We start from the raw sequence: 21,402 nt of genomic DNA, 5'->3' as shown, positions 1-21,402 counted from the left end.
GCAAGCGCATACGCCGCAGCGGGCGAGGTACGTGCGGTCTATCGCTTCAACGGAAACTGAGCGGCGAATGCACAGCGCATACCGTGTGGAGATAAGAGACGGTGCGGGCGAGCGACGAGCGCGGTTGTTGGCAGAGTAGAAGTATTTATTATTTACTTGAGAAAAGGTATTTATAGATAATGATCAAGTAAAATAAAATTGTCTATTTTCTCACCATGCCTATATAAAATTGATTAGGAATTTTATTTTCCTTGAATGAATCTGTAACTGTGTCCTCGCTTTAATTAAAAAAAAACGCTTTTTTTTCTTTCCTAATGTTTGCTTCCCTCTAAACATAGTCGCGCTTCAATCGCTGCTTCCATAACCACCCTTGCTGATGTCGGTGACAATTCATTCTGAACCACTTTTTGCTCGAAGCTTCGCGATCTATTTGCATTGCCCGTGCATCGCGATGCAGTGCGCGCGATGACGTCACGGCTCGCGCAGCTGTGGCGAGGCTCGGCGCGGTCAGCGCAGCTGGGGCGAAGCGTTGCTAGACGACGCATGGTGACGTCATTGCCAGGCGGAGGTTTTGCAGCGTACACTCGATGGACCATCTTCGAGCTTAAGCAGCTTCGCTAGTTCACAGGGGTATGTGCCATTAGGCTTGCACTCTCTCTGCACGACCCGCAGGATCGGCCCACATTTCGGGCGTACACCACCGGACTACCTCAAGTTCGAATAGATTCGCTGTCAATAATTTGAAAACCACTGTCGTGGCACCAGGGAGAGTCTAAGCCTTAGGTAGCAGGCTCCATAGACACGGTACGGAGGCCAGATCTCGGCGTGACGCGATGCACAGACATTTGTGAAGTATCAGGGGAAACCCTTCAGAATTTCATTCATTCATGCTTCGTATTCATATGAAATCAGTGCTTCTTTCCTCAAAACCAAGTGTAACTTATCGCCTTTGTCTTGTCGCCGACGCCCCATTGCAACCCTCTCTCTTTTTCACAAGTTCTTTCACTCGCCACTTAATTGCGCTCCTTGCATTATCCCTGCAGCTCACATATCTCATCGCACTGGTCATGCGCTACAAGTTTCTCGCCCACTAAAACATTTTCTGCTTCATTTTTTCCCAGAGCAGCAAAAGACTGGAACGGTCTTTCTCGCAACATCACCACTATCACCTGCCCATCAAGCTTCATGCATAGCATATCAAATGTATCATCGCACTGATTGTTGTGTCAACAATATTGTGTGTAAAAAAAAAACCACCCCTTATGCAATACTCCCTCGGGGGTCTTTAAGGAAATAAAAATGAAATGAAATGAAATGGTGGTCATCTGATTCTGAGAATATTTCTGATCAATTCTGTCCGATATTTCCTGAAAGACATAGATTCCTCCATGAATGATTGAACCAGAAACTCCTAATTACATGCAACCGTAATGTTTAATTGCAAGAAGTTGAAAGAATGCTTGTACCACAAAACTGGATTGGTTTCGACACAAGGAGACTATCAACCCGAGCCTAAATTAGCATATTCAACTTCATTTAGCCTTGACAGAAAATGATAAGTGCAATCTGATGGCGAAACTTTGCCAGCACGTAATCTTGGAACCCACCACTTCTATGAGCTGAGAGAGCTTGAGCTTGATTCGCACTGTCAGTGCGTCCGTGTCGTTGACGACGGGGCGGACAAGCTTGTTGTATCGGGATATGAGGTCATCGTACAGCCGCTTGGCATCCGGACTCCCACGAACACCTGTCGGGTGAAAGTGCGAAAGACAAAAAACAAGGACACAATAAGGCACTGCGTGTTTGATCCCTTGAATTTGACGCGCGCGCTTGGTGCCTGGCCTTGCCCACGAAAACAGTGCAAGGCCCTCAACTTCTGGTTTGTTTAAGTATGTTTAGACACACTTACAGACGGGTACCAATGCTTTTGACAGCAACATAGACACCAAGGACAACATAGTGGAAATTACGTGTACTTACTAATTGAAATAAATAAATTATAAATTAATGGAAATGAAAGTGAATGAAAAAATGACTTGCCGCAGGTGGGGAACGATTCCACGTCTTCTCATTACGCGTGCGATGCTCTTATCGTTGAGCTACCGCGGTGCCGTTTTCCACTCTCTGGGGTATTTAAGTTTTACTACTACAGCTAACCCTGGGAGTGTTAGCGAGCGCCGCCACTCACAAACCTTGAGCGTGGATGTGGAACATCCTTTCTGCCACAGGCGTCACGAGTACGTGATATTTTTGGGTGAAGGCAACTGGTCAATAACCCCACACATGCTACCTGAAGACATCAATGTGGCCGGATTCGAGACCCTCGTTATGTAATGAACAAGTGCAAAGGGAACTGAAGCGACCGATTTTTATTAATCATAATATAAGAAGCCAACAAACATCACACACCAGTTGCTGCCATGCCGGAGCAACCTGCTTTTCAATAAAGAGCTTTCTGTGTCTCCTCCGGACGAGAACACTGTTGTGCTTTTTTTTTTTGTTCACAAAGGAGTGCAAGTCAAGTTTTACCAAGAAAAACAATTATCGACGTATTTATCGGCAATTGGCTTTCACGTGAGGTGTCTGTAATGCGGCAAGCCTACACAGAAAACGTGCAACATCCAACATCACGAACACTGCAGCCAACATGATTGAAACGAATAATATAATCGCCGCATTCTTGCGTGCGTTGAGAGGTGAAAAGACGAAATTGTCGATTAAAAATGTCGGCCCGCATTCACGAAAATGTTATTATGTTCGAGCTGCTCATAAAGGCAGACGCTAGCCAATCAGGACGCTTGGCATATTAAGGAAGGTGGCCAGCCAATCGCACAAAGCACTTGTGGACGAAAGGCTGTTTGAATTCGGCCCATGATGCTATTGGACAGTAGGGAGGAAGAAATTATAAGCGAGAGGGACACTTTATTGCGTCAGGTATCTAAAGCGTCACTTTGGCAGAGTACAGCGCTGGGGCGCTATAACGTAAAATGATTCCAAGCTGTTTTGATTTCAACTCCTGACGTCAAAATTACGTAACCACCGACGCAAGCATCGGGCGGTGACCCTCAGCGTCGTCTGAACAACCCAATCATACACTCTCTTCGTTTATAGGAGGTCACCTTTGTTCGCTTTTAGAACCAATAACATTGTCTACACTCAGCGGTTTTTCTGATCTAATTGGCTGACAACAAGCGAGGAGCACGCTCCAGTGGAGAGGGTTTCGATGGGACCGAGCTAGCACATAACCGCATGAAGAGGGTGGTGCCGGCTTCTCCGATTGATCCGCTTCACCTGACTTAGCTTGCGGTGGCTGGTCGAAAATCACGGCGGCGTGCAACGGAAGGATAAGAATGCCGCTAAAACGGATCCTCAGCAAGGAAGAGTTGGCAGAGTGATCTAACTGTGTCTCGCTTTAATTAAAAAAGAAAGCGCTTTTTTCTTTCCTAATGTTTGCTCCCTCTAAGCATAGTCGCACTTCAATCGCTGCTCCCATAACCACCCTGGGCTCGATAACGTTTTACTGCCACGCAAAAAGGTTTATCATGCGCAAATAAATACATGCTCACCGGCAGGTGCGAGTAACAAGGGCCTGAGCGATTGGTGGGCAGCCAGTTTCTATTCCTTTCGGAACGGGGCAGTCTGTGGCTATTCAAAAAAATTTGCAGTTTTGTTCGGCATATTATTGCATTTTTTTTCGCGTACACGTCACTTTGACGTGGGGAGTTTTCGCGGTTTTGTGAGGTCGCGTGACAGACAGGCGAAGTGGGCGTAGTCAGAAAACATTGGACGAATAGCAGAGGGCTAATGGTGTAAATGCGTCGAATCAGGAACGATTATTTTTCTTTTGCGCAGTTTATACATGCATAATCAGTGTGTACATGTTATATCAGATGGGGAGCTATCGCTGTTTCCGTGATGTCACGTGATAGACAGGCGAAGTTGGCAGTGGCCCGAAAATGTTTTGACCAATCGTGGAGGCTGATTGCAGAAATTGGAATCAAAACAGTTTGGAATCATTTTACGTTATAGCGCCAGTGTTGTAAAGAATAAAATTACAAGATCTTCAGAGAAGATTGCCACGTCGTTATGAAAATGAAGTACCAGCTCCCATGGCGTAACGTGTACGACCTTTTTTATTGTTCACAAAGGAGTGCAAGTGAAGTTTTACCAAGAAAAACAATTATCGGCGTATATTTATTATTTACAATTTATTTATTTACAAATACTGCAATCCCGTTACGGGATTTTTGCAGCATGGGGATACAACATTATGACATATAATTTGCAGGGCAAAAAAAAATTACATGTACACGTACTAGAAAAGCGACAATACAAATATCATGAAATGAAAGATATGCTTCGAGTACAACTGAATCAATGCATCTACTGCAAGTGCAAATGCAACAGAGCGAAAAAGAAAAACGAGGAAAATACACAATATGGGACATAAACAAATTCAGGGATGGCTGCAACACAACATCGTTCGACAGCTGATTCCATTCAGTCACGACCCTGGGAAAAAATGAGTATTTAAAGCTATTATTGCGGCTAGTGAAGGGGGTAATTGTTAGTGCATGCCGTTGTCTTCTAGCATAACCTCATGAAAAGGAAATAAGCTCGGAAATATATATGCTGTAGCGTCCCTTGATTAGCTGAAACAAAAATTTTAATCTGAGAACACGATTCCTTTGGGTCAGAGTTGGCAGATTGGCTCTGTTTAGTAAGGCTGTCATCGACGTGCGCCCGAAGCTGTTATATACATGTCGAACCGCCCGCTTTTGTATACCTTCTACTTTATCAATGTCTTTTTCAGTGAAAGGATACCAAATTATAGATGCGTAATCTAAAATCGGCAGCACAATTGCGTTAAATGCAAGAAGGCGAACCTCAGGTGTTGTCAGTCTCAAAGCCCGCCTGAGAAAGAAAAGCTTTTGATTGGCAGAATTGCACACAGTGTTGATGTGTTTGTTCCATCTAAGATCTTTAGAAATCCAAATACCAAGATATTTTATGTTCTCAACCTCAGCTAGCAAGACATTACATGCCGAGTACTGGAAGTGCAGATTGATACGCTTGCGCGAAATTTTCATAAATACAGTTTTGTCAAAATTTATCACTACATCATTCCACAACTTTTTCAAAGGCTTCATTTAGTCGTAGTTTGTCACTCACACTCTCTATTTCTGAATACATTACACAATCATCTGCATACAGTCTAATTTTCACGGGAATGTCATTAACGATATTATTAATAAAAACAAGAAACAAAAGTGGTCCAAGCACTGAACCCTGTGGAACGCCAGGATCAACGGGAAGCCTACGAGAAGCATAGTTTTTAAATGAAACATATTGATGTCGGTTTGAAAGATATGCAGATAACCAAGTAACAATTTTGGCATTACCCAGAGTAACATCAAGTTTGCGGAGTAGCTTTCTGTGGGAAACCTTGTCAAAAGCTTTCGCAAAGTCCATGAAGATTGCATCAACCTGCTTACCTAAATTTATGCCTTAGCCTTAACAGTTGTTACCATTGTGTGCATGTAGAAAAACCCTTTCTGAAGCCATGCTGATGGCATGATAATATTTTATTCTTTGAAAGGAACTCAGTAATGTGGTTATGTATTATATGCTCCAGAAGTTTGCATGATGTTGAAATCAAAGAAATAGGACGATAGTTCAAAACGTGCTGCTTATTACCATCTTTGAAGATAGGTTTCACTGCTGCCGTTCTCCAGTCGATTGGAATCTCGCCTTCATTTAGTGATTTAGAAAACAGTACACTGAGATATTTAGAGACCCATGGCGCATAACGCTTTAAGAATTCATTTGGCAAACCATCAGGACCGGGTGATTTTTTTTATATCAAGGTTAAGGAGCATGCTAAGTGTTCCGTTCTCAGTAATAGTAACGTCAGACATAGGGGGGTATGAGGCATGAAAGTATGGCAATGAACCATTGTCATGTGTAAACACAGATCTAAAGTGTAAGTTAAATGCATCTGCTATTACTGCACTATCATCACTCAAAACACCATTTACGACGAAAGCATCAATAATTTGCTTAGTGGGAGAAATCATCCTCCAGAACTTTTCAGGGGATGTTGAAATAAATTTGGGTAGTTTCTCCCCAAAGTAGCGTTGCTTGTCTGAAGAAACTTTCTCGGCAGTAGGTAAAGGAAGGCCTAAGTAAAACGAACTTAAAGGAAATGAAGAACACGTGAACTGTAAGACGATATTTTTTTTTACAACATCGTCCTTGGGGTATCATTTACTCTATGGAGGGCTGGAAGATGTTGGCAATGTAACGCGCCGAGTTCACCGTGTATACTACTCCTATGATATAGCCTTAGAGTTCGTCGTTCTTCACTTGCTGTGGGTTTGGTTCATCTTGGGGTCACCTGGTATAGAAACAATAATTAGCTGCCATTTCAACATAAAAACCCAAGGCAGCTTGCACGGTTCCTACCATTTTTATTCTGAATACTCTATTCTTTCACACTGCTTATTACTGGGCAACTTTCAGGGGTCGAGCTTAGCTCACTCTTTCTTAGCACCGCTTTTGTCATGAGATTTCAGCCGAGAATTGCTACGTAGGTAATGACATAGACTCCTGGACGTCATGAACTCGTAACTCAGGATTCATAACTCAAGGACACGCGCGACAACAGCTCGACAAACCTGAGCTATCAATTCCCTTCTGTACATGCATTAATGTTAATTCGAGTCTACGCTTATACGTTTGCAGCTGCAGTGCACACTGTCTCCCTGTCCAGTGAAAGAGAGGCATGAAGTATACGGGTAGTGTAATGTCAAATATTCACAGTGCAAGTGTCGAGAACTCACTATTCTCATGTCGGTTCTGTGCTGATCACTCACAGTGATACTTTCGTTCTCGCGTGGCGACACATACAACGTGATGACACTTCATCGATATTGCATTTACTCATTTGCGGACAATAAGACGCGGCTATAGATCTGCGCCGCAGGTGAATGCATTCCGTAAGTGGCCGGCGTACTAAATGTAACTGCTAGTTACTTTTTGTGGTCCATGAGCGTTCAATCGACGTGGAAATGTTTGACTGGTAGAACGCTGGTGCACTGCTAGTGTTTCATTTTCCTGCTACAGCAGGTTGCATGTCGGCTAATTTTTCAGCCGTTTCTCGCAGACGTCTTCAGCATTGTTTCTGTCTTCTTGGTGGCGAGAGCTGCATTTGGACCTGCCCCTCCTTCTCTCTCACTCTCCATCGTCACTTGCTCATCGAAGTGCCCTCGATTTTTGCATCTCACCTCCCTCCCCTCTCTTATTTTTAACGACATTTTAAAATAGCAGCCTTTAGGTGGCACCAGCTACTCCTCGTGGCGCGACAAACAAATGAAATAGCAAAATGAAATAACAAAATGCGCCAAAAAGCACTGAATACTATCTAGAGCATGGACACACACAAAATCTCCACGCACGAATACAGGAAGCCACAGAAGATAAAGATGTACAGCTGCATAAATAAAAAAGTTGACAGTCACTTTAGCATACACTAAGAAGCATGAAGGCGGAAAGCCTGCGCGCTCACGAGACATCCATTAAACTACTGGACATTCTCATTCGAATCCGTTACTTCCTATTGCTCGTTTTCGCCCACCAAAGGTCGTGGGTTCGAGTTCTTTAAAAAACTGCACTTTAATTAGGTGTGTTTTAATTAACTTTGCCCTAATTAGCACCAAAGGTTATGGGATTCGACTCGCACCAAAGGTCGAGGGTTCGACTCCCACCAAATGTCGTGGATTCGCGTGCCTTAATTAACTCTGCCCGAATTAGCAACAAAGTTCGTGAGTTCGACTCCGACCAGTGGTCGTGGGTTGGACCACCTATCATGGCACCATCAATTTTGGTGCCATGACACGAGACGATCAGTTTTTCGACCCACGAACCACTTAAGGCTGCCGCGGTAACAAAGGTACTGGGCACTGACTGAGAACGCATTACGTGATATCTGTCTCAGCAGAGCGAGAGAGAAAAAAAGTTTAACTGGCACATGCATGATTGGAGCGGAGCTATATATTCCGTGGGTCGGCACAGTGACGTCACGGCTTAGCTCCGCCTCTGCGGAGCCACGGCAACCACTCCGCACGGCGCTGTGACGTCATGGCTCGGCAAAACTAAGGCGAAGCGATGCGGCGCGCGCGATGACGTCACGGCTCACGCATCTGTGGCAATGAATTTGCACCTGCCATGCTGGTGGTTGTTCTGAAAGCGCAAATTCTGCGGCAGATCTCAAACCTATGTCCAGCCACGTTTAGTTTTCTCCACCTAATGTGAGCCTTGTTGTGCAAGCGGACTTCAACTGAGAAAGTTAATTAAGGCAATGCTGTAACTAACATCAAGCTTTCAGCGGGATAATAAATTCTGAAGCATATAAACCACCATCGCTGTTGTTCTAACAACTTGATAATCAGAGGTGTTTTGAAAGTTGAACTGACAGCGCAAGCTTTCCTGTCATATCTTAGAATATACGAAAACATTAGGTTGATAACGTTAAACCCAAATAACCGGAGCAGCTTGGCGGAAAACAGTCCGAAATTACTAAGATCATACAAAAAGATATTTAGGAGTATGACATTTGTTGCACCCCTTTTACGCTTTGCAAAGTCATAGTCCTCGGTATCTGCACGCCAAAATTACATACATCGCCCGAGCTGTTGTAAAGGGCTCATATCTACTGATAAGAAGCGATCGTTTCGTTCATGAAATATGAATTCTGAGTTTCCGATTATGACTCCATCCTAAATCCCGATCTGAAAACGAGAGATGCCGTAGTTGGCAGTCGGGAATAATTTTGACCACCTGGGGTTGTTTAACGTGTATCCAATAAGCAGTACACGAGTGTTCTAGCGTTTTGCCGCTATCGAAATGCGGCCACTGCATCCGGGAAACGAAGCGACGACGTCGTACTTAGAAGCGCTACGCCTTACGCGCTAAGCTACCGCGGTGGGTGACCGCTGATCAGTGACCGCTGATCTAATGTGGACGCATCCACTCCAGTATTAAATTTTAAAAAGTCGTGGCGACTAATTTCCGCGATATATTCATTTAGCCATGCATTCGCTTTTATGTGAATGACTCAAAATCACAAAACATGAAAGAAATTTTCGCCGATGCTTTCCTTTGCTTCATTGTTTGTTGGCTTTATGTGCTTGTACATGAAGTGGTTCATAAAAGCATGTGCGTGGGCAATGCATCGCTTACAAAAAAAAAAAAAAAATAGGGGCAGCTTCACACTATAGTGATGCGAAGACTGGGCAAACAGCGAAGTTTGTGGCACTTTTCTAGCATTAACTTTGCTTTGCTTAACTTGATTTTGCTTGGCTGGTTCTTAGCCAAACTTAGCCGACCCCGAGTATCAGGACGATACCCGGGATCTAAATGCGACTTTAATAGTCCGACATAGCGTTGACGCGTGAGCGCGCTCGGCACGGGGACGCCACGCCAGCGAAAGCGCAGCACTCTATTGACCGTTGTCGCGGAGCAGTTTGTTTTATAGAAACGAGATGGCGCACATGGCGGCCCGCCATACCTCTCCTCAGCGACCGCGCACGAATACGAAACCATTACCGCTTCTACCTTGCTTCTGTGCGATCAGCTGTCGGAAATGCAACTGAGTTTTCGCTAACACACTGTGCTCCAATCATGCTAGATTGAATCAAGAGAAGTGAAGACGTGTGCAGTAGTTGGCTGCAAAAATAGTGACTGGCATGTTAAGGAATGGAATGGATCTATGTGACCAAGTTCGCGCACGGCTGCTGCAACTGTCTGAACGTGTTACCGGCACTTCGATATGTACGGCTTTCCTCGAGGATACAGAAATTTGCTCATACGCCAGCCTTGTATCGCTAACCTTCAAAGAAAGGGCTTCATCCCCAGAATATCGGCAAGAGTGAGTACCACTAGTTAAACAATGACAAAAGGAGTAGCGCCGCTTCCTGTCATAGTAAGTTTCGCGCACGTTATCTATACACATCTGTCCCAAATGGCAGGAAAACTTACGCCCACTCTATCGCCGACGTATCAAGAATAAGTGAATGGGCGCACACTTGAATATATGCGCACTATATACGAACAATAAATGACGGACTACACCGATGGCGTACGAAACGAAGCTGAATGTTTCATGACGGTCCACCAGAGTAAGTGAGTTACTAGCTGTAATATACGTATATTTGCTACAAAGTATTACAATGTGCAAAACAGCTACGTTTCAAGCCTTGTGCGCAGCAAGAACAAATCTATCGGAACTGAGCACATCCGCGAACGATTAGGCAGAAAACAATCAGATAGTGACCGCACCGAGGAACTTCACTGAGTCAGAAACTGACAAGCCACTGCTTCAAAATATTTGTTAAATTAAGTACAAAGAGCAAAACACACTAATCCTGATTCAATTCATGAACGGAATGTTTGGATAGCTTGGAATACATATTTAGCCCCGCTTTTAGAACAAACACAATATACGCTGATTGCGCCTTTTGGACATAGGTTAAACAGCTCTGAAAGCGCTTTTGCATGTCCTGTGAAGCTGCCACGGTTTACGATATCTCCCAAAACAGAGGTTTTCTAAGCCGCGCCGGCGTCAGACCCTTCCATTGTAAACAATGATGCAACGGAGGCAGTTGAGGCAAGCAATGGACGCGTCACCACGTGATCAAACATGACAGCGCCCACGGGATTGCCGCGAAAAGGGTCAATAGTCCAGCGCGAGGCGTGGCCGACGTATCCTGCGTTCGTCGGCGTGCTCAGGCTGCAGCCGGCGTCGAGATGCGACATGCTGCCTTTCGCGCCGGACTCGTCACTCAGAATGCACCGCATCCGCGTCTCGTCGAGCAAGATGGTCTGGTGGATACTGGTGGCGGCACGTGCTGTGATTTCGCATTTGCACATCATCCTGAAACTCTTAGTTTCGTATAAAAAATTACTTCATCTCCCGCTAAAGGAACCCATGTGTGGATGCGAAGCAGCGGGGAGATGGTTAGCTTGAGGGGGAAATGGTTGACGTTTCGATTCGGCTTCGCGTTGCCGAGCCGCCTCGGGATCTACCGCTCGACGTTGACGTTTCGATTCGGCTTCCCGAGCCCGGAGTTCAGGGTCCGCTTGCCGCCGTTCACGTTTCCTTTCGGCTTCGCGAGCCCGAAGTTCGGGATCGCCACGTCGGCGCTCCCGTTTCGCGGCAGCGGCCCGAGCGCTCATCGCGGCGCTGTACAGGAGAGAGAATGAGGCGCGCGCGCTCCGTCATTTTCATACCGTGGAACTACCGTGGCGCCCCCAGTGGAGTATGCAGCTGTCGCACCACCTGTCGTGCGCGCCGCTCCGTAGAGGAGATAAAGGGGGGGGGGAGCGTGGGAGAGGAAAGAAGGGGAGGGGACGCGCATGCGCTGTGGGGGTGTGGGACGCCGCGGGATGGAAGGAGGGACGGACAAAGCCCCCGCCATAAGCTGCTTCGCATCTAAAATGCGCATGCGTCTACGCGGCCTGGCGCGGCGCACACATTGTACTATTGAGGGGTCGGTTTTCGCGCCTTCCATAATCACGGCTATCCTCCATCTCGATTGACGAGACGCGGATGCGGTCCATTCTGGGTGACGAGGCCGGCGCGAAGTGCAGCATGTCGCATCTCGACGCCGGTTGCAGCTGGGGCACGCCGACGAACGCAGGATACGTCGGCCTCGCCTCGCGCTGTGGCGAGGGTAACCTGGGAGAGGGTGGTCACCGGGTGTTGGGGCACCTCGCCGAGCGATGACGTCACGTGCGTCGCCTAATAACGCCTCGTACCAGCTGTGCAAGGCACTGCTAGGCAACGCGCAGTGACGTCATCGCCAGGCGCCGTTTTTTGTTCACACTACGCGCCCTAACCAAGAGCTTACACAGCTCCGCTGTTAAAAGTAAAAGAGAACCCTGCCAGAAGCTAGCGGTGCTTACACCCTATCTCCCTATGTATCAAAGCGCGCACTGGGATGTGCTCGCTCAATGTACCTTGAGTTTTCTGTTCAATACCGCCAAAGTCGGTGAAGTCCATCTACGTCTAATACTACATAGAAATGCGTGACGAAGCATCTGTCTTCCAGCGCATGCCGCCCAATGCTCTCACCATCAGTCCACGATCACACGCCATGCTTCTCTCCTTCCAATGTAGCTCCTTGAAACGTCTGGCGCATGAGTCCCGTACCAGTTTCCCGCATTCTTCCGGACGTTGTGTTAGAAATAACTGACTTCAGGGTCAGCCCATTCTTTCTCTTGGATGCCTAGAAAGTGCGTGCGTCTGCCTACAATGCTATCACATTAAAAGGCCGCATCAGAAAACGCTAAATATCCGAGCAGCCTTCAAATGAAGACAGTAAAACCTTACATCACAATTCTGTTCGCATATACCAGTAGAGGCTGCAAATGGGAATACCAGGCTGCGTTTTGAGGCTGCTGAAATATCCAGCTTATTGTCACATCCCTTGGTCCGAAAACCTTTTTGGTCGACAGTACGCATACATCTCACAAATCACTTTTCGTTGCGACATGTTTCGTGTTAAGGAACGCCGGGCTTAAGCGCGCGGAACAGCTGAGCGCTTTTCTCGCGTCCACATTCTTTCTTTGTGTGTTGAAGTGGAATGCGCCCGAAGCCGCGTTGACTGAATTTTACGGGGAAAGTTTGTGACAGTTGTTATGTCACCCGACAATATACGTATAACTTGTTTCGGAACTCGATTTCTTAAGTGGCGGCGAGGCAATAAATTACTCAGATCCTACGCACAGAGGGAATAGATGTAAGCGAAGGTTTCTGTGCTGTTTGCGTTCACTGCCGATATTTGGCGGTGATGTTGACGGCCTACGACAGTCGTGATGCGATGGTAAATGTGGCCTTGCGTGCACCACTTGTGTTTGTCTACGTATAGGACCCAGAACACACAGCGAGACGTGCTTTCTCGCGGCGTTGTTGTGCGCCGTTGTCCGTAGCCTGCGAGAAAGCATTGTCATTCCCTTACACGGGCACATCGCATCGTGGCTGAAGTGTGATTTGCTAGGCGTGTTGCTTGACGTGTTACTCGCGTGTTGTCGTCTTGACGCTGCGGTTCTTTGGTGCGGCGTCTGCACACCCTGCGTCAGTTGTCCCCATGTACAAACTGGCACTGGTGTTTATTTTTCAAAAAAAAAAAAAGCAGGAACGGGTCGCCAGTATCATACCTTGAATTAAGATTTTTACAGTGTGTCTGCAACTGTTGTCATGTCTAGAAGTAGGTAGCATTTCTTTTATTGAAGAGACCCCAAACGAAGCATGATTTCTGACGGCACCTTTCCCTTCTCCCGCGATAATCTCATGTATGCAAGCTGCCACAAGCGAAGAGTGGATATATTGCTCACCCGTTTCGTTAGGGCGTTGGCTTTACGCATCCTCTGTCTCCTCACTCTACCATACTATCTACCCATTAGGATGTTGCACGTGAGTACAAAGGTAAGCGCTGCAGCTTCTGCAAAGCTTTTGTGGGGGCTAACGCGTAAATACAGCCGTCCAGAGGGCATTGTGTCGATGGCCACGGAGTTCCAGAAGGCATTAAGGCGACGCCTATGAAGTTCTCGCTTTAAAGGACCCACAGACGCCTCTCCCGCGTCCCTACCATGTACATCATCATCATCATAATCAGAATCATCATCATCAGCCTATCTTTATGTCCACAGGAGGACGAAGGCCTCTACCTGTGATGTCCCATTACCCCTGTCTTGCGCTAGCTGATTTCCCCTTGCGTCTGCGAATTTAACTTCCTCACCCCACCTAGTTTTCTGCCGACCTCGACTGCGCCTCCCTTCCCTTGGAACCCATTCTGTAACTCTAATGGTCCACCGATTATCCATTCTATGCATTACATGGCCGGCCCAGCTCCATTTTTCCTCTTAATGTGAACTAGAATATCGGCTATTCCCGTTTGCTCTCTGATCCACACCGTTCTCTTCCTGTCTCTTAACGTTAGGCCTAACATTTTTCGTTCCATCGCTCTTTGTGCGGTCCTTAGCTTGTTCTGGAGCTTCTTTGTTAACCTCCAAGTTTCTGTCCCATGTGTTAGTACCGGTAGAATGCAATAAGTGTACACTTTTCTTTTCAACGACAGTGCTAAGCTCCCAGTCAGGATTTGGTAATGCCTCCTTGCATATGCACTCCAAGCCAATTTTATTCTTCTGTAAATTTCTTTCTCATGCTCAGGGTTCCCTGTGAGTAATTGACCGAGATAAAAGTACTCCTTTACAGATTCTAAAGGCTGACTGGCCATCCTAAATTCTTGTTCCCTTGTCAGGCTGTTGAACATTATCTTTATCTTCTGCATATTGTAACATCCTAGTATAGGACGAGAAACCCGGGGTAAAGCATGGATAGCAGCACTTTATATGAGCAGTCAACGCGACGTCGTTGTCGTCTCTGTTTTCCCACCCGCGCGCTACTTCAGCGTCGTTTTCATGACAAGGCACATACCCACGGCGGTGATATAGGTGGAGGAGGAACGGATGGATGAATGTAAAACTTTAATGAACGCTGAACGCGCTGAGTCGCGTACCTCAGGAGGAGCAGGAGGAATAAAATTTATTTTAGTACAGCATATTTGTAAAACCTAGGCCTCTCTGCCTAGATGACAGCCTCGAGGCATCTTCGGACGGCTGGATTTCCTTAAGTTGGTCTTCCAGTGCAGAGCTGAGCAGCGCGGTCTCCCACTGCTCTCAGGTCTTGTGTGTTTTATTCTGTGTGGATGCACCAGGACAAGCCCAAACCATAAGTTGTGAGTCCGCCTTTTCGTGACAGAATCTGCATCTATCGGTGTAAAGTTTTGGATTGTAACGGTGGTAGGCCACCGGGTTCGGATATGTTTCTGTTTGTAACAAGCGTCATGCCGTCGCTTGCCGTCTACTTATCGAGGAGTGTGCCGGGGGGAAACGGGTCCTTGCCAATTTATAGTGTTTGGTGATCTCGGTAAAGCTGGTCATCCGGTCTCTCTCCGTTCTTGGTATTTGCGTGCCACCTGCTCGGTCCGTTAGTTCTCGAGCCAGGTCTGCGCCATTTTGTTCCTAGGAAAGGAAGAGCGTACCGGGGCCCATATCACGCAAACATCTCGATCTTCACGAAAGTTGGCTAAAATTCTTAGCGCTCCCGGCGAGCTTCTTCCTTTGGCATAGTTCCTGACGGCGGTCTTGGAGGCGACTATGATGTTGGCCTCCAGTGGAGGCCATTCTCAGAGCTAAGGCAGCCTCCTCCTGCCACCTCCGCCTTTCCTGTTTTTACAGTGCCACTAACTCTGGAGTCACCCTCTTGACGCGTAGCAACTATTCACATACTCTGTCTATTTGTGTACTCCACCGCGTCCACATAGACCACGTCTCTGGCACTACTGAATCTTTTGTGGAGATATTTCGCTCTAGCGATTCTCCTATCTTCGTGAAACTTCGGGCGCATGTTTCTGGGGATTGGGGGTATTGAGAGATGTTCCCTCCTACGGGTCTGTGTCGAAGACGGTAGTATCTGGCATCGTAGTCCTGTTGTTTTTGTATTCGCAAACGCGCAAGCTGCCTGGCTTCCTCTGCGCGTTGCGTAAACTCTTCGGCACCAGTCTCATCATCACCGCACTCGTGAGGGAGTATCGCGTCCAACATTATGGTAACGTCCCGGCCTTAAATGAGGCTGGAAGGTGTAACGTGTGATGTCTCTTAACGCGCCGTGTTGTACGCAAATGTAGAAAAAGGTAAAATCGCGTCCCAGTTCTTATGGTCGGCGTCGATGTACATACTCATCATGTCTGCCAGAGTGTTATTCAGACGTTTTGTCAGTCCACTGGTTTGGGGGTGATAAGCTGTTGTTATTCGGTGACTGGTACCACTCAGTCGCAAAACAGTAACCAGAAGCGCCGCCGTGAACGCAGTACCTCTGTCTGTTATCAACGCTGCGGGAGCGCCACGCCTTAGGACGACAGCTTCGATGAAAAATCTTGCTGCTTCGGCTGCTGTTCCCCGTTGGAGAGCACCTGTTTAGGGTATCGAGTAAGATAATCTGTGGCGACGATTATCCATCTATTGGCGGCACTAAACATTGAAAATGGACCTGAAAGATAAATGCCAATTTTTGCGAGCGGCGCGTCCGGTATCAAAACAGGATGCAGCACTCCAGCTGGATTGTCGGGTGAAATTTTGCTGTGCTGGCGATCCAGGAATGTCTAAACATAACGTTTCACGACAGGCGCAAGTCTCGGCCAGTAATACTTTAGGCTGATTCTTGACAATGTGCGGGTATAGCCCAAGTGAGCATTGGTCGGCTCGTTGTGACAGCATGTAGGACTTCGTCCCGAAGAGATGCGGGAATGACGAGTAGATAGCTACTGCCACTAGGTGCAAAGTTCTTTTTATAGAGGCCATCGTGGCACAAGCAAAACGAAGGCAGCCCTCTGGCGAATAACCTCTGCAGGCTGCTTGTTCTTCCCTCTAAGTATTCTATAAGAGCGACCAGTTCTGCGCCATCGGGTTGCTGGCGTGCAATGGCGACAGTATCTACCATGCCCAGCAAAGCCGCGTCATCGTCGTCGTGCACTGCAGTCTGAGCAGGAGCCCGAGAAAGGCAGTCGGCGTCGGCGTGCCGCTTCCCCGATTTGTACACAACGGTGAAGTCGAACTCCTGGAGCCGAGACTCCATCGCGCAAAGCGACCAGCTGGATCTTTTAAATTAGTCAGCTAGCAAAGTGCGTGGTTATCACTGATAACGGTGAAACAGCGACCATACAAATATGGGCGAAATTTCAGGATGGCCCATACTATTGCTAGGCACTCTTTTTCTGTAGTGCAGTAATGGGCCTCCGTTCTTGATAGCGTCCGGCTGGCGTAAGCAATAACTATTTCGGTGCCGTCCTGCCGCTGAACAAGAACTGCGCCAAAGCCGACATTACTAGCATCGGTATGAAGAATCGTCGGGGCGTCTTCGTCAAAGTGGGTGAGCACAGGAGGCGTCTGCAGTCGTTGCCGGAGCTCACGAAATGCCCGTTGCTGGTCTTCGCCCCACACGAAAGGGACATCCTCTCTGGTGAGATGTGTTAATGGCCACGCGATGCGCGAAAATTCCGCAATAAACCACCGGTAGTAGGCGCAAAGGCACAGAAAACTTCCCACGGCCTTTTAACAGCGAAACTGTTAGCCGTAATTTGTGGTGCGTAGCCGTGGTAACCATGGCAACCCGGAGGAAGAGGAGACCACGTGCCTGGGCACGCGGTCTCCTCCTCGCCACCTTCCTGCCTTCCCGACTCCAGCCTCTCTTCGCGGCGCGCTGAGCCAGGAGAAAAAAAGGCGAAAGCTTGCACTAAGCCGCGCACAGATCAAGACACAGCTAAGCTGGCCGATTGATATCGAGCGGCTAGCCTCCAACGCGTTCAGCGTTGGCAAGCAGCAGCGTTTTTGGCGCTGTACGAAACTTGGTTAGCCTGCCTGCGTTTGTGGCATGCCAGGAGCGCTGTCGCTTGTAGGCGCCCACGCGTCCTGCGCTAGTCCCGTGAAATGTGAAAGGGAAGGTACCTCCGAAAATGATCGCTCGAGAATACCTTCCTACGTGCGTAGTTAAGTTAAACTGAGTGAAGACCTAGCAGCAACCAAGCTCATATCTAGCAGTAGCAGCCAGTAAGCTTCGCTGTGCCTAAGCTTTGCGCAACCTAGTGCAAGCTTGCCAGATTTTTTTATCAGATTGCGTCGGGAAATTAGCCACGGCAGCGATTTTATCAGGGTCAGGTCGGACACCTTGATGTCTAGAAACGTGACCGAGGAATTGAAGCTCTGCAAAACGAAAATTCGCACTTTTCTGGTTTCAACGTTAGACCAGTGAGTGCATTGCTTCAATGACCATCTTCTGTCTACGTAAGTGTCCCTCGAATCTGGCGGAGAAAGCAATGACGTCGTCGAGGTACACGAAGCAGGTTTACAATTTGATGCCATTAGTCGTTAAAATGTCCCTGGCGCCGAACACAAACTGAAGGGAAGCACCTGAAATTTATAAATTCCGCGGGCGTCACAAAAGCGGTCTCCTCACGGTGTCTCTCATCAACTTCAATTTGTCAGTAGCCGCTTTTCAAGTCCATCGACGAAAGTAACGTGTGTTTCGTAGCCTGTCCAGTGAATGATCGATACGCGGTAGTGGATAAACGTCTTTCTTTGTGATCTGGTTGAGTTTTCGATAGTCGAAGCAGAAGCGCAGGCTACTGTGCTTCTTTTCACCATTACGACAGGGGATTCCCAAAAACTCTTAGATGGCCGATTAACGCCGTCCTCAAGCGTCGTCTTCACTTGTTTGTGTATTTCCTCGCGCTTTTTTGGTGCTACACGGTTGCGCCGAATGGGTCTTGCGTTGGCTTCGGTGATAATACGGTGCTTGGTGAGCGGCGTCTGGCTAACTCTTGACGGAGATGAGAAGCACCTGTGAAACTGATTTATGAGCTCAAGAAGGCTGTTGCGTTCGACGGGCGATAAAGTTAGACTGATGCCAACCACATGTGCAGATATAGGCACGGTCACTGGGCACGGTGTACGCCGCGTGCTGCACTGCGAGGCAGTCTTGTGCTGGGGCAAATTCGTCGAAGTAAGCAACAGCAGTGCCTTTAACAATGTGTCGAAGTTCCTGCTAAAATTCGTCAGCAGGAGTTCAGCATGGCCGTCGAGAACAATAATTACGGCCCTGGCGATGGAAACGCCCTGACTTAGTACCGGTGCGTAGATGTGTTCAGAGACTTCAGTCCCGCTGTGTAAGTTGTCTCAGATTACAGGCACGAGGGAACAGCTTAGCGGCGGAAGTGTCACGTCGTCGTCGGCGATATGTAAGCGCGGTCGCTGGTGTTCCACGGGGTCGACGTCGTCTGAGCTCGTAGAAAGTTTAACGATGTGGTCGCGGGCATTAATTACTGCACTGTACTCTCTCAAGAAATCCATCCCCAATATAAGTTTCTTACAACGCTTAAAGAGAATGACGAGGGTGGCGACGAAGGCTGAACCAGCAATAACTATTTTGGCGGTGCGTTTTCCTAATCGGCGTTATCAACTGGGCCTCGGCAGTTCTGATATTGGGCCTGGTCCTTGGCGTCTTCACTTTTCTGAGTCTGTCGGCTAGCTTTAGACTCTTTATTGAAAAGTGCGAACAATGAGAGCGGCCATTCGGTGGCTGTCAATGCGAACGACAAGATTGGCGATGACGTTGTCGGTTACATGGGGTGTGGTTGCAGTCATCGGGGTCTTAGAGTCGTCGATCGTCGGTGATGGTGGCTCTTGGCAACCTAGACGGTTTGGAACCTCACCCCGGAGGTCGCTGCCTCCAGTTTCCCCGGCGCCGCCTAGGGGTCTTGCCCCTAGAGACGTCAGGAAAAGCACGACGGGTTGGTGAAGTGTAACGAGCCAGAGATGGGGAACGCGATCGAGGCGTCGTTGACCCTTCTGGTCTGAACTTTGCAGAATTGTCGTGCCTGGTACGTGGAGCAGCTTTAAAGGGAGGGTAATTGTAGTTGGAGGGGAGTATCGGAAATCCAGCTGCACGATAGTGGCAAGTTCTGTAAACATGCCCTGCTTCGTCGCAATGAAAACATAGTGGCCGGCGGTCAGTGGTCAGCGGTGCGCCACAAATCGGTTTTCCGAAGCGGGTAGCCGGCACGATATTCTCCGTAAGACCGAGTTGCAGCGATCGACTGTTTACGATGCGGCATTGCTGGTGGCGGCGGTGACTGTCGACGATAGGGCGTTGGGGGTGGCGGCGGTGTCACGGCGTCAGCATTATCGAAGTGGCAGGAGGCGAACGAGAAATAGTTTCCACGTAGGTGAGTAGTCATGGCACTGCCTGCCAATTGGGTGAAGAAAAGGCCTGTCGGACTTCCTCCCGGACGACATCGGCGACAGAAGCCACCACTGGTGCCTCGGGAGCCATCCCGAGCTGCCAAATCTCCTCTCGCACAATCTCTCGGATAATTTCACGCAGAGATGTGTCGCAGCATTCAGGTAGAATCGAAGCACTAAGCGGCGAATTTGTGCGGTCATATTGGCGCTACCGCTGCTGTAGCGCCCGTTCGATGGCGGTAGCCTCCTTGAACTCGGCCACTGTCGTCGGCGGATTCCTTACGAGTCCGGCAAACAGTTGCCCCTTTACTCCCCGCAAGAGATAGCGCAACTTCTTTTCTTCTGCCATCTCTGGGTGTGCTCTGCGGAAAAGGCGGACTATATCTTCAGCAAGCATGGCAACGCTCTCATTTGGTTTCTGAACGCGAGATTCGAGAAGGCGCTGCGCATTGTCTCTTCTGTGGCTACTAGTGAATGTGTCTAGCAGCCGCGTGCGGAAGGCATCCCATGTCGTCAAGCTCCTCTCCCGGTTCACAAACGACGTACGCGAACTATTTTGAAGGGCAAAATAGACATTAGCGAGTTTTTGCTGGGAGCCCTATTCATTATAACTGGCGACACGACCGAACTGGTCCAGCCAATCTTAGACATCTTTAATGGCGTCACCATGGAAACTTTCAGGAATCTTAGGATTCTGCAGCGTTACCTGCGATGTAGTTGCAGTGGCCATGGCGGAAGTAGGTAGACGTGTTCCTGCAGGGTCCTCCAGGGGGTTGAACTCGGGCATTAGGCCTAGCAGGTGGCGACTGTATCGGTGATCAGGGGTTTCGATGAACAAAGGTGATCCCTCGTTCGATGTGTGGCTCCGCAAAGGGGTGCCAAGCATGAGGCAATCCTACCCAGTACCTCCACCAGTGTGATGTCCCAGTAGGAGATGTGAAACCCGGGGTACAACACGGATAACAGCACTGTATATGAGCAGTCAACGCGACGCGTTGTCCTCTCTCTTCCCACCCGCGCGCTACTTTAGCGTCGTTTTCACGGCCTGGCACATTCCCGCGCTGGCGGTATAGGATATGGCAATATTAATCTTCAACCCTACTCTTACACTTTCTCGGTTAAAGTCTTCAATAAGTTGTTGTAATTGGCACCCAATGTTGCTGAATAGGACCATGTCACCTGCAAATCGAAGGTTGCTGAGGCGCAAACCGAAAGTTGCCGTTGATCCTGCCTCTTAATCCTTATCTGTCTAAGAGCTTGGATACTTATTCTACGCATGCAGTGAATAGCACTTGGAGCGATTGTGTCTCCTTGCCTGACCCCTTTCTTGATAGGTAACTTCCCACCTTTCTTATGGCGAACCAAGGTAGCTGTGGAATCATTGTAAATATTTGCCATGATATTCACATATGGCTCCTGTACTCCTTGATTACGCCATACCTCTATGACTGCTGGTGTCCCAACTGAATCAAATGCTTTTTCACAATCTATGAAAATCATATAGAGATGTTGATTGTACTCCGCAGATTTCTCGATTACCTGATT

At 48.0% G+C, this 21,402-nt stretch overlaps 1 protein-coding gene across 1 annotated transcript in view; it reads right to left on the bottom strand.

Moving 5' to 3' along the window:
• The window catches only part of LOC119455379 (acetylcholine receptor subunit alpha-like), a 170,838-nt gene extending 168,210 nt beyond the window's left edge, over window positions 1-2,628 (bottom strand). The window contains 2 exon segments of the mRNA XM_037716771.2: window positions 1,608-1,734; window positions 2,600-2,628. Of these exon segments, the coding sequence (XP_037572699.2) occupies window positions 1,608-1,734; window positions 2,600-2,628 (156 nt within the window).
• Between the last annotated feature and the right edge of the window lie 18,774 nt (window positions 2,629-21,402).

Source organism: Dermacentor silvarum, chromosome 6 (assembly GCF_013339745.2).
Source record: "Dermacentor silvarum isolate Dsil-2018 chromosome 6, BIME_Dsil_1.4, whole genome shotgun sequence".
Lineage (NCBI taxonomy): Eukaryota > Metazoa > Arthropoda > Arachnida > Ixodida > Ixodidae > Dermacentor > Dermacentor silvarum.
The sequence above is the reverse complement of the archived record's forward strand: the minus strand, read 5'-3'. Positions and strand labels throughout refer to the sequence as shown.